This window comes from Corvus hawaiiensis, chromosome 14, assembly GCF_020740725.1.
Source record: "Corvus hawaiiensis isolate bCorHaw1 chromosome 14, bCorHaw1.pri.cur, whole genome shotgun sequence".
NCBI classification, from domain to species: Eukaryota; Metazoa; Chordata; class Aves; order Passeriformes; family Corvidae; genus Corvus; species Corvus hawaiiensis.
The window spans coordinates 19,718,521-19,731,260 of record NC_063226.1 but is presented as its reverse complement, the minus strand read 5'-3'; the positions used below and the strand labels follow the sequence as shown (position 1 = coordinate 19,731,260).

General features: G+C 56.0%; 1 protein-coding gene across 1 annotated transcript in view; it reads left to right on the top strand.

Moving 5' to 3' along the window:
- The first annotated feature begins 1,125 nt into the window (after window positions 1–1,125).
- The window catches only part of LOC125333120 (gamma-aminobutyric acid receptor subunit gamma-4), a 36,344-nt gene continuing 24,729 nt past the window's right edge, over window positions 1,126–12,740 (top strand). The window contains exons 1-3 of the mRNA XM_048318775.1: window positions 1,126–1,230; window positions 6,553–6,701; window positions 6,904–6,971. Of these exons, the coding sequence (XP_048174732.1) occupies window positions 1,175–1,230; window positions 6,553–6,701; window positions 6,904–6,971 (273 nt within the window). The 5' untranslated portion in view covers window positions 1,126–1,174. The remainder of the gene's footprint in view (window positions 1,231–6,552; window positions 6,702–6,903; window positions 6,972–12,740) is intronic.

Genomic DNA, 12,740 nt, shown 5'->3' with positions numbered 1-12,740 from the left:
GAGAGCCTTGACAAACCACCCAGGTGTGCTGCTGTTACCGCCTGCTTGTGCTCCTGTGGCATCCCCACCACCACCGAGACTGCTCCTGGCTGTGGGGGGTGTGCCTGGGGAACGGGAATCTCCCTGCCCTGAACAGATGAGGCAGCAGCACCAGCACCCTGCAGATGGAGAGCAGAGCTGTGACAGGCCCAGGAGTGAGAGAGTCAACTCTCAGCACCAGGGATGGTCCCACTCTGGTCCAGAGGAGCTGGATTTGCCATCAGTATTACCAGACCTCCAGGAGATGCAGGACCAGGCCTCTCTGGGGACCAGCTCCCACACCTCAGCCTGTAACTACATCGGCACCTCGTGTAGGTCTGACAAAGTTTGTTCTGAGCAGCTCTCACCCAAAGCTCACCAAGAAGGAATCTGTTACTCCTTTTTGCCAGTCGGATGGCAGCAGAGTAAAGAAATGCCCGAGTGCAGCTTGGCAAACGGTGAAGGCAGAGAGCGACAGGCTGGGAGCCCACAGCCCACCCGCGACCCCCAGCTGTCCCACAGCTCCTCCCAAAGCACCCTCCTGGCTCTTTTTGCGAGACAGCAGCCCCAATAGGTGGGAAAGGACCCTCTCCCGGCTGCATCTCGCTGGCAGCTCAGCCCAGAGAGGCCTGACGCCTTGCGTAATTTAGCAATAATTACCCACTCTTTCTTTTTTTAGACAAACACCCCAACTGTCGTGCATGGGAAGAGGGAAAGAAAAAAAAAAAAAAAAAAAAGGCGAGTATTAAGAGAAATCAAACGCCTTATTACGCAGAGGGGGAGCGAGAGCTGCTCGCACCAGCTGACGATGCTCGCTCCCCGGCAGCGCGGCTCCGGCAGATGCGCGGGTGCCTCTCGGCGCGCCCCCCCGCCGGCGCTCAGCCCCGGGGGTGCGGGGGAGGCCGGCCCCTGCGCGGGGAGGTAGGAGCCGCTGCGAGCCCCTCCCCGCCGCGGACCGGAGAAGAGATGCTCAACTTTGCGGTCCGTGGCCGGCGGCGCGGAGCGCGGGGCCGCGCGGGCGGCGGCGGGGCCGGAGCGCGGCGCAGCGGGCAGCGGGGGGGCCCCGTCGCCGCCCCCGGCCCGGCCCCGCGCTGAGCCCCGCCGGGAGGGAGCACGGCCGCCGCCGCCCCCCGGGGCCGCCGCTCGCCTCGCAGAGATGCCCGGGACGGTGCTGCTGCTCTGCCTGGCCCTCGGGCCGGTCCTGCGCGCCAGGTGAGAGCCCCCTCCCCACCCCCCCACCCCTCCCCCCGACCACCGGGACGACCCTCCCCGCCTCAGTTTACCCGTCGGGGCAATAGGAGGGGAGGGGGTTGGAGTCGCAGCGCCTCTCCCCACGCTCGCCGCCCCGGCTCCAGCGGGGTTTTGGCAGCTCCGTGCCCCCAGCTGTTCCTTCCAGCGGGTCCCGTCGCGGCAGCACCGAGTGCCTGCATGTCCTCTGCACCCCGAGCTCCCCCTTCGCATGCCGGAATAGAAAGGACATCCCGTTTTCCACCCTGCCATCACCTCGCGGGCTAATCCTGCCGGGGGCCGAGCCCCTTCCGGGGGTGCCCGGAGCAGGACCAGAGGGAGCTCGGCACCTCCGGGCAGCTCCAACCATCACCGGGGCATTTCCACGTGGAGGCGGGCTGGGTGGGAAGGAGCTTGCGTCCCTTTCCCCGCACTCCATCCCCTGGCCCCCCGAAGCCCCCGCAGGGCGTGCAGCCGGGCAGGGGGGAGGGCAACGGGGGCTCCTGCCCTGCTCTACAGGTTGGCCCCAGGTCGCGGCTCTGGGTGCCGGCGGGGAGCCCGGTGCCAGCCCGGTGCCCCCAGCGCGCTGGGCGAGGAGGCGAGCGGAGGCAGGGGCGGCAGGTGACAGCTCTTTCCCAGGGCCAGCCGCTCGTAGCGCTTCTCTGTAAACAGCGATGAAAGGGCCCACGCACAAGGGGGTTTCAAGTTTCTTTTTTTTTTTAATTTTTTTTTTTCTACAATTCCTAGCCCTGCTGATGAGTTTAATGGCTAGATGGGGAAAGAACATGTTGTCAGCAGATTGTTACCCCCAGGGCTTGGGGGAACAGGGATTTTACTGGCTGAAGCTAATTGGCAGAATAAGCCGCCTTAAAGCCCATCAAATCCCATTACAGATGCAGTTAGGGACAGGGAGCATGAATCCTGCTACTAATGGTCTGCCCTGCCAGTGCTTCCCGACCCCGGGGGTGGGCACAGAGTCCATCCCTGCCATGGTCCTCCGTGCCTTGGCCTTCCCAGGGTCGAGGAGCAAGAGCTGCCCCACGACTCGTGCCCTGACACCCAGCCTCTTCTGTGCCCTGACACAAAACCTCCCGGCAGGAGACCCATGCAGGGGCCAGGGGGCATTGGAGGGCTGAGAGGGGGATGGATCCCTGGTAGTCCTGGTTCCTGTGCCCAGCCGTCCCTGCGGCACATTGCCACAAGCCCTGCATTTTGAGAGGGTGAGTTGTAAGCTGCAAGATGACACAGAGAAGCAATTAAATCATGTATTCACATACCCTTGAGCAGGAATGTTCACCCCATAGCTGGCTCGGCCTCTCTTCTGCCCAGTCCCTCAAGTCTGCCTCTACCCTGAGCCCTGCTTTGCCAGGAGTGGTGGCTGTGGACATTGCAGGGTGGGCATGATGGAGTGGGAGAGGAATCCTGTGAGAGGAGAAAAAGAGCAAGTTATAGCAGGGTCTTGCTCTGCATCCACTGCATTTCTCCTGGATGCAGCTGTGGAGGGTGAATCTCCTGTTCCCTGCTCCTCGTGGTAGGTGCTGGGGTGAGGAGCTCTGTTCCGGTGCTGTGTGTGCGAGTTCTTCTCCCGGTACAAGCAGCAAGACCCTTCCCCTGGTGCTTTGTGCCAGGTGATTCAGCACTCCCCAGACAGTCCCCCCAGCACAGAGCCTTATTCAGCAGCATTTCCCAGGGCACTGCCTCGCCTGGAACCAAGGCACCCAACTTTGAGCCCTGAAGGCAGGATCGCTGCACAGCATCACACCAGATGCTGGGCTTGGCAGGTGCTTGAAACTGTGCAGACTTGACCACCGGGGCTCCGTGGAGTGTGTTGTCAGAGGTAGGAACATGTGTGAAATGGGTGGTAGGGGGCAGTTATAGCTCCCTGTCCTTCAATCCTCTGTCTGCTTCTAATTTAGATTCATCTGCCTGAACATCCCTGTGCCTACAACCCTAAGAGGCATCGGGATGGATGACTAGAAGGACACATTAGCATGTGGAAATTGGAATTGACCACAGTGCTTTTTAACCAGGGGAAATGTTGTTCTTGCATTTTGCTGCTCTCTTTTCCTTGGGAGCAGGGAAGGCTTTCAGCTGTGTTTGCAGCAGGGCTGGATACAGCCCCGGGATCTGCATCTGCGCTGGGAGGTTCCTGCCTCAGGGCCACCACGAGCTTGTGAATAATAGTGGGTGTGCATCCCAGTCAGGCACCACCAGCTGCCCCACCAGGCAAGGAGCAGGAGTGTCTTCAACAGCTCGTGGCACGTGTTGCTCTTCCCCTCCTCCTGCCAAGGGAAAACCTTGTCAGACAGCTTGGGCACTGGGGGAGGGAGCCAGCCAGCAGCTCTTCAGGTGACTTTCCCCAACCACAGGGTGTGTTTGGAAGCCTCAGCCAAACAGGTGTCTGCTTGAGTGAAAGGGAATTAGGGAGCCGAGGCACGGCACCGTCCTGCTGTAATGCCACGGGTTGCCCAGGGAGGATTGTCCAACCTCATCCATATTTGTGAGCACATCCGAAAGGACACCTCCCTGCCGTGCCAGCCTCCTGCTCTGGGCACCAGCAGGAGCTGCCATGCCCCCAACTCATCTGTCAAGACCAGAGATTTCCTTTCAACGCCCCCAGTTCTGCCCTGCTGACACCCCCCTGCCCACCTCCTGCCCACGCTGTGGCTGTGTCTCGGCCCCACAGCCCGGCCCTGAGGAGGGTGTTCTGACGTCTCAACAAGCAGAGGTGAGGAAACATGGCTCTGCCTTTCCCCCTGGCTGCACAGAGGCGTATGAGAACTGGCTGTCCCCTGTCACCAAGCCACTCACTGTGTGCCTGGAGATGGAGCCGCCAGGCCAGCGAGTGTTCACAGCGCGTTGGGGATCTCTGCAGGTCTGCAGTGTGACATTTCCATTAGCAGCTGGAGGGGGGATGCACATGTCACCTTAATACCTCTCTTCTGCAATAGATCTTGGGCCCTTCCCTTCTCAATTTTAAAGTGGGGCCACTGAGAAGAGAGACTGGGGAGGAGGCAGGAGCTTGCATAGGGTGGCATGAGAGTCACATTCTTCACCAGCAAAGGCTGGTGTGTGTCTGTGTGTGCATGTACACTCGGAAAAAGCACATTTTCTCCAGCAAAAGCTGGCTTGCTTATGCTAAGATGGCTTAGTATGGTTTAGTCGGCTGGGATTAGCTGCATTAGCAAAAAGCATATTTTTGGTAGTGTCCTTGCATCTGTAATAGGGATGTGACTCTCTGGAAATGCTACCCCAAGCCTTGGGGTGTTAACCAGTGACACTAAATGGGGGGAAACCAGAAGACTGAGAGCAGAGGAAGCAGCCAGGGTTTGTTCAGCCCCCAAAGGGATGTTTCAGACTCTAGTGCAGCCTTACATCCTGGAGGAACGGGATTTTTGGCAGGGCAGGGGGGTGTGCAGAGTTCAGTGCCGGCAGGGCAGGTGACTTCAAGTAAGGTCAGGGGAACACGGAGAAAAGGTTTCGGTGTTGCTGTTCCCACTTTCCAGAGGCAGCCTCCGTCCCCCAAAGCACCGGCAGCGAGGGACAGCAGTTAGTTAGGATTGCTTTCCCTTGCCCTGAGCTGCGCTGCCGGCACACGTCCCTCCTTGCTTCTCGCAGGAGCGGGGCCAGCCCCCGATTTCAGCCCCGTGCAGCTCTGGGGTGGGCTCTCGGTGGTCCCCTGTGCCTCCCGCAGCTGCTGGGTGATGCAGAGCTCCCTGCTCGGCTGCGCTTGGGAGGCAACGCCACAGCGAGAGCCCGGCGGGAGCGCTGGCTGGCGCTGCTCGGATGGGGAAGCGCATCCTGACAGCGTTGCTTAACACTCCTTAAGCATGGTTAGAAAGTGCAGCGCAATCAGACAGGAAACAATGAGCTGATGTACCAACACCTAATGTGCGGCGGCAGGCAGCCAGCTGCGCGCAGCCCAGCCCTTGGCGGGGGACACGTCCCGGCGCCTGAGAGCCGAGAAGATGCAAAGAGTTTTAAAGCGATTGTGAAAGCGAGTTTTGTCTGGGGTTTTGAAAGAGGAGCGTCTGATAAATCGGCCGCAACGTGTCGATTTAATGCTTTTTCGCCCTCTCCAAGCGGCTCGGCCAGGCTGTGCCTCCCCGGGCGCTGGAGGGAGATGCGCATCCGTGGTGCCTGACTGCACCTCGGAGCTGCGAGGCTCCAGCTGGGAAGTGTCAACACGGTGGCAGCTCCCGCTGCGAGACCCTTGCTGTCGCTGGAGCAGGTGACACGCTGCCACGGCAGACGTCGAGGGGGGTGTGCCGGCGGTGGGAGCGCTCGGCATCCTCTCCCACATACGGCTGTGTCATTCCGGGGACAGCCGTGTGAATGAGCTGCCCAGAGCAGCGGCAGGTGGTTAGAATTTCCCGGGTGGCCGCGTGGACCTAATCTAATTAGACGGCTTAGGAAAACTCCTTTAGGAAAAGGGAGGAGTACCAAAGGTTTAGAGAGGGCAGATATGAAAGGCAGTGAGAGAAGCTGTTGCTAAGTGGATCATGTCCAAAGGAGGACGGATAGGAGCTTTCCTTGCCTGCCTTGGAACTGGGAGATTGGGAAGATGGGACATCTTTAAATGGGAGCTCACGCCACAGGCTGGGGAGGAAGGGTTGGTGAGTGCAGGGAATGGGTTGTGGCAGGTCTTGGCCTGGAGACAGAGGAGTTTGCATAAGGCTTTTATTTCCAAGGATCTGTGCAGGGCAGATGGCTGGGCTCCTGGCACACCAGACGTGCAGGATGCCTGTAAGGTTGTGTTAGGACCTCTTTTCTCTGAAATGCATTTACTGCAAATGCCTTGCTCCCCAAAAACACTGTTTCGTCACTGTCTCCTTCCTCAGAGGAAGCCTGCTTCAGGTGTCAGCAGCAGGCAGAGTAGTGGAAGTATTTGGGGTTAACTTTTTAATTTGGGGTTAATTAGCTCTGGGGGCAGGAGCTGCTGGCAGAGGGAGTGGGATGAGCAGGAAGGCAGGGAAAGCAGGGACTGGCTCCCACACCTCGGGGATGAGCAGTGTGTCGCCAAAGGAAGCTAAGGAGGAGGTGGAACACCCCATGGCTGCTGGTCTTTCCCACTGGTGGCAAAGCCCCTGCATGCCTGGTGACCCTGAAGTGAGCAAAGGTGCCAGGTGAGTTGTGGCTTCTTAGCAGTGTGGCTGCAAGGAGATCCCCGAGCTCCTTATGCTCTGCCTTTTATCCGAGCTGCATCCTCCTCCTTTGGTATCTCTGAAACACAGCTGTGCCCCTGCTCCCAGGCAGTGCCAGAGAGCTGCCACAGCCATGTCTCTGCCCTTTGTCTCTCCTCTCCAGGTGTGAGAGCACAGAGGAATACGATTACGATTACCTCAGCATCAACAAAACCTGGGTCCTCACCCCCAAGGCACAGGAGACTGATGCCACGCAGATCCTCAACTCGCTGCTCAAGAACTATGACAACAAGCTGAGGCCTGACATTGGCAGTAAGTGTCCCCTGAAGCTCCCTGCGGCCACGGGTGGGGACCTGGCCTGGCTGTGTTTGTGTTTTCCGTGCTTTGGTGGCTGCTGTAGTTGGGAGTTTTGTTGCAATAGAGCCGTGCTCATCCCAGATGTTCCCCTTGTCTTCATCCCTCCACAAATGCTCCTGGCCCCAGCTTATTGGTCCCTGTTTCCTTGTCTTTGCAGTCAAGCCCACGTTCATTGATGTGGATATCTACGTGAACAGCATCGGGCCAGTGTCTGTCATCCAGATGGTGAGTGCTCGCGTGGCTGCAGGGTGTCCCCTCCCCGTGGCAGGGGCTGGCCCAGCGCTGGTGGCAGGTTGTCATGCTGGCTAGATGTGGTGTGAAGGTGGTGTTGGCATGACAGGAGGTCTCCTTTCCCTTGACAAGAGGTGCTCTGACCTGCTGGGAGCTGGAAAGGCTTGACCACCATCCCTGGTTAGGAGCAAGGTGTTCAAGTGCCCTCGGTGAGCTCAGCAACCCTTCCATGCTCGAGGGCTCAGGAGTGGGGTGATGGTGCTCTTTGGTCTCTACTGACAGTGGGTGGGCAGACACTTCTGCCTGGTGGCTTTGCCCTCTCCTCCCTGGGAAGTCTGTGGGCACCAGGATACTTGAAGCAGGGTTGAACCAGGGCAACATGTCCCAGGAGGACTGAGAGAGGTACCTGGAGATGGTTTCCATGGCAGTGTGCAACTTGGGCGCCCAGGCCTGGCCTGTGGTGGTGCTGAGCAAGGGGAAAGCAGGGGGGCCTCAGGTCCAATGTTTCTTCTTCATAATGTAGCACCTTAGAGAGATGCCACCAGCACTTGACAATTTCTCCTCAGCACCCAGCAGTACCCAGATGTACCACGAGCTGTGAAAACACTTAACAGAGACACTCTTTGATCTGGAGAGCAACTGTTGACTACTTATTTTTCACAGGAAACTTCCACTAGGATTATTTTTTTTTTTTCCCCTGAAAGGTCATCTTTTTTCTCTTTTCTAGCAAGGAACAAACCTGACTGCTGTCAGGTTTTGAAAGACTTCTCCAGTCCACTGGGCAGTGGGGTGGAGAGGACAAAGGCGAGGTACAGCCAGGATTATTTGGCTTTTCTTGTTTCTGTCAATGCGAAACAGAGCAGGAACAACACCAGCCCCCTTAAACTGAAAAAAACCCAAGTTCCCAGGATGGGCACATTATTTTTAGTTTCCAAAGTACAAAATTTCCAAGGGACAAACCCCTCTGGGGATGGAGGGATGGTACAGTAGCTGTAGTACCAGTTCCACTCCAAGGAGCATTTTGAAGCAGCCCTTCTGGCCGGCCACCACCGAGGATGTGCCCCCAAGCAGCTCCTGCTCACGAGCCACCAGATGGGCACCAGACCGGGCACTCGCTCGCACGATGAGGGCACCATCAGGAGGCCCAGCAGGGACAGCCTCGAGGCTCAAAATTTCCTTGCATTGTTCCAGCGTGCCCGGTCTCGAGGAGAAGAACCCCAGCCCGAGCCATGTGGATGGCACCCCTGGCTGCCAGCACCTGCCACAAGCCCCTCCAGCCCATGGGGGTGTGCGGCCGTGAAGCCAAAGTGACACAAGAGCAGCAGTGCAGGGGCTGGGTGTGCTGTGCCTGCAGGTAGAGCACAAGGGTCATGTTATAGCTGGTTGTTCTACCCGCTTTGCACTGCCCAAGGACGTGCCAAGAAACCCACACAAAACCCAGAGCACATCCTCGCTCCTTCTCTTTCCCTCTCATCCGTTTCCTTCACACCTTTCCAGCCCTGCTGGAAGCTCTGCTCCCCTCGCTGTCGTGGGAGCACTGCAGAACCGTGCAGGTGGTAGCAGCAGAGAGTGGTTTCTAAAATCCAGTCTGCATCCAGAGTTCATCTTTCCTCCTAAGCAGGGATGCTGCTGCTAGGCTGGTTTCCTAAGAAACACAGCTTATGCCATGGTGATGGGGATGTGAGAACGTCCATCCCAGTCTTTCAGGATTTCGGATCTACTGGGCTGACACTGGCCATAAATGGCTGCAGGTACAGGAGCTTCGGGCATGTTCAGCATCTTCAGTATTTTTGGTAAAAAGATGCCAGGCAGTGACAACAGCCACCCCCACCGAGGGGAAAAGCTGTTGTGTGAACTCAGCCCTTACTAGAGACCAGGGAATCACGTGGGAGAGCTCAACCCATGTGTTCAGCTCTTTCTAAGAGTCAGCAGAAGCTTTTTCTCCTCATGAAATGGGGCTCCACCAGTGCACAGGACCCCCAGGGGTCCCAGCACACAGGGGTGTGAAGGCAGCTGGCACTTGGAATTGCCAACACCTGCAGGGCTGTGCTGGGGAAGCTGCTGCCATGGGGCTGATCCACCCATCTGCAGCCTTCCCACCTGAGGAAGGGATTGTTGTTTGTGGGAATGGCACGGCCAGGAGCTGCTCAGGCAGGGAGGAAACTGCTCAGTGTGGACAATTTTGTGGGGTTTTGTTGCATCAGTCACAACTGGCTGTCCCTCTGAAGTGCCTTGGTGCTGCCAGTCCAGGGGTCCCTGCAGGGTCCCAACAGTCACCTGTGATCTGGAGACACCTCCATATGACACCCCAAGTAGACTCTCTAGGGATATCTCTCCTTCCTTTTTCCCCTTAGGTAACTTCTTAAGCTTGAATCTGTGATGCCCTTGAACTTTAAAACCTTCTCCCATGAGATTCTGAGGTGATATTAAAGGTACTGAGGGCAGCTAGACCCAGGTCTCAAAGCCTCAGATTTCTGCTATCTGTACCCTGAATACTTCCCCCTGCTCATGGGAGAGGCTGCATCCTGCTATGTTGTCTCCTGAAGCAAGAGGAAAGGGCAGTGACAAAGCTGCCACAGTGTCACCTCTAGACTTGGCTGCTTCCCCCAGTTGTTTCGTGTTCATTTGCTTTTCCATGCTGATGCAGTGAATTAAGTTATTCTGTGGGTCGTGCCAGCCCCTGGCAGGCTGGCATCAAACCTGTGATAGATGGTCTTTGCTGAGGGCATGTTATTCCCACTCTGTCCCTGTCAATACAGCTTCTCCCAGCCTGAGAACCTCTGCCCTCTCCCACCTGCCAGGCCCATCCCTGAGGCCATATCTTGCCTTTTTTCCCCACACACAACCTGAGGAAATGCACATTTCTGAAGGAGGGGAACTCAAATTTGTCTCAGAGCCAGATCTCTCTTGAGCCCATGGTGACATTTCGCTCTGCCACAGACGGAGAAGCTTGTATAGGCTGGAAGGTCCACTGGAGGGGAAATGTCCCATTGATCTCTTTTAGGTGCATTGCCATGACAGCGTCTTACGCAAATATTTCTCTCACATAGGCTGTGCAGAAGACAAAAAACCAAGTTCTGCTTTTAGGAGATACAGCAGCATTACTGTGGCTGTTAGCTTGGACCACTGTGGCCCATAAATCTGCAGCTGAACGCTGACATGCTGCTGGAGTAGAAGTCTCCAACTTCAGCAATCTGGCTTAAGTGCTGGTCTCCTGTGATCTTCTGCTCACCCTCAAAGGGTTAATGACTCACTGCTGTCTTCATCCTGCTATTGCTCTGTCAGGGATTGGAAGCTGGCCCTGCGTAGCCACCGCTCAGCCTCCAAATCATAAATCATGTCAGCATACAAAACCGATTCCGGTCCTTAAAAATGAATAGGTGATTCAAAAATGCCCTGTGCTGGGTGTGAATTCTGCGTCTCCCTCATCAATCACTTGTCATAAGTAACATTAACATTCAGCAGTCAGCAGAAGGTGGGCAGGTTTGGAGCGGGAAGAAATGTAAAGTGATTTCCTGATATCTTTTGTACACCAGAATGGCAGTCTTGTTTCCCGTTTAGGTGGCTGAGCAGGTTTTTCATCCTCTCCTCCCTGGGGAAAGGACCCTCTGTGCTCTCCAAGCCAAAGTTCTGGCAGTGACCAGAAACAGAGCTAGAAGATGGTTCAGTGATGAGAAGTGGGACAGGGCTTGGCTGAGAGGGAAAAGTGGGACCATCATGTCCCACAGTCGTTTACTCCAGTCACTGCATGGACTGGGATTTCCTCCCCAACCCCATGAATCTTTGGGTGGGATTGGGGCACTTGGCGCTCCTCAGGGTGGTGGGAAGCTGTGTTTACACCATCAGGGGAAGGATGCACTGGGCCATGAGCCCCTCCAGAGCTCGGGCTGCCGCTGAGTGCTGGCCAGCAGCCCCTGGAGCCAAATGAGTTACCACCCATAGTGCTGCAGCTTTCCAAGCTGTCTTGTGGAGCTGGATGCCCAGTCAGATTCCCATTAACACAGTGTTGAGGTGTCCTTGGCTTATCAGAAGCTCAGCCTGGTGCAAAGACCCACCTTGGTTCTCCAGGCATGTTTGTGGGAAGAGGTGCCAGGGCGGGCTGCAGCAGCGTGGAGCAAGGGGGAGGCTTTGGGTTCAAATTTTTCACTGACTGGTTGTTTGCTGGAGGGATTTGCTCCTGGTTTTGTTTTGTAATGGCTTTATTGCTATAGATTACAGCTTTAACTGGTGTCAAGGGCACCTAGAGCTCTGGATCACCTTCCTTTAGGCATGCTTAACTCTCAGGAAGTGATGCTGTAGAAGTAAAGCAGGTGCCAGCTATTGGGGCTGAGTGTCTTTCAGTCCTGAGGATGTCCCTGAAGTGTCCATGAGGGACAGCATGGCTGAGAGGGGGAAAAGTGCTTCTGTTCTGAGCTTGGGGATGGAGCAAGTCTTGCCCAGAGCTTCTCAGATTCCTCCCAGAGGACAGAGCTGAATGTCCTTTTCTTCCTTTCTTACACAAAACCAAGTGTGAGGCTCGAGGAGCCAAAGACTGAGAGCATGGTCCAGACACTGCGGTAGCCTCCTGGCAAAGGTGAATGGAGATGTTTCAGTCATCCAGGGACCTGCCTTAGTTACCTGCTTCAGGTGTCTGGGATCAGAGGCACTGCAGTAAGGGCTGGTTTAGATGCTGAAGACTCCTGCATTTGCTGTGTGTGAGGAGATGCCCTTGTGTGCCAAATTTTGTAGCAAAACAGGATGACAGCTCTTCTGCTGGAGCTGTACACCACCTCAATCTCATTACTTAATGATAATAAAGATGGAAAGAGCAAAATTGGCCTCCATCATTCACCAGGGGCCAGATTCTGCTGTCTCGGAACTGCCTGTGATTTCCAGCAGGATTTCTAAGCTCCTATATCAGTTGTTACAGCAAATTGTTTTCTTATCTCTGCCTGTGAGTGGGGGGGCTGGAACCTGAAGAGGGTGATATGTCCAAATACAAGTGTTGACTACTCATCCCCCCCTTCCCTCTCTAGGAAGGAGATGTTGCACACTATTAAATTCATAATGCTCTGCTTGGCTACATTAGTTACCATGCAACACACTCGCGAAATTGAGGGTGAAGAACGTATTTTCCCACATCTGGAGTACCGCAGAAAACACTTAATAGATTTGCATGTATGGTGCATTTGTGAAAACACCGGGAAAAAAAAAAACGGGGAGGGAGGGAAGAGGGAAATGTTTATTCGTTATCAGCTGATGAATAATTAATTTACAAACATTGTCTTGTTAAATATAAATTAAATCCTCATTTGACACACTTTATAATTTAGAAGTATAAGCCCAGCATGAATGAAGAGAACTCCCCACTGACTTCTTTCATGTTAATCCCGAGGAGGCAAGCAGGGAGGCTTGGCTTTCAAAGTTAAAGCCGACAAGGGGTGATGGTTAGGAACGGGGCTGATGTGCCACAGAGAGCTTGGGGACCTCGAGCACTTCATCTGTGCTCGTGGGGAGATGGCAGAGCGGGGCAGGGAGGCAGTGGGTGTCTTGCAGAGCCCTCTGCCAAGGATCGCTCGGAGCTGCGGGTGGCTGAGCTGCAGGATGGTGGCACTTGGGAGTGAAACCCCCGCCGGTGCCGCCTCATCAGAGAGCGCAGCGAGGCAGCAGCTGCTTGCGAGCGGCTGAGCCACCCCAGCAGCAGGGGCAGAGACCCCCGAGAGGGGAGCAGGGCTCTGCGGGAGCCATCCAAGGGTGGCTCTGCTCAGCCACCCTTGCGGAGAG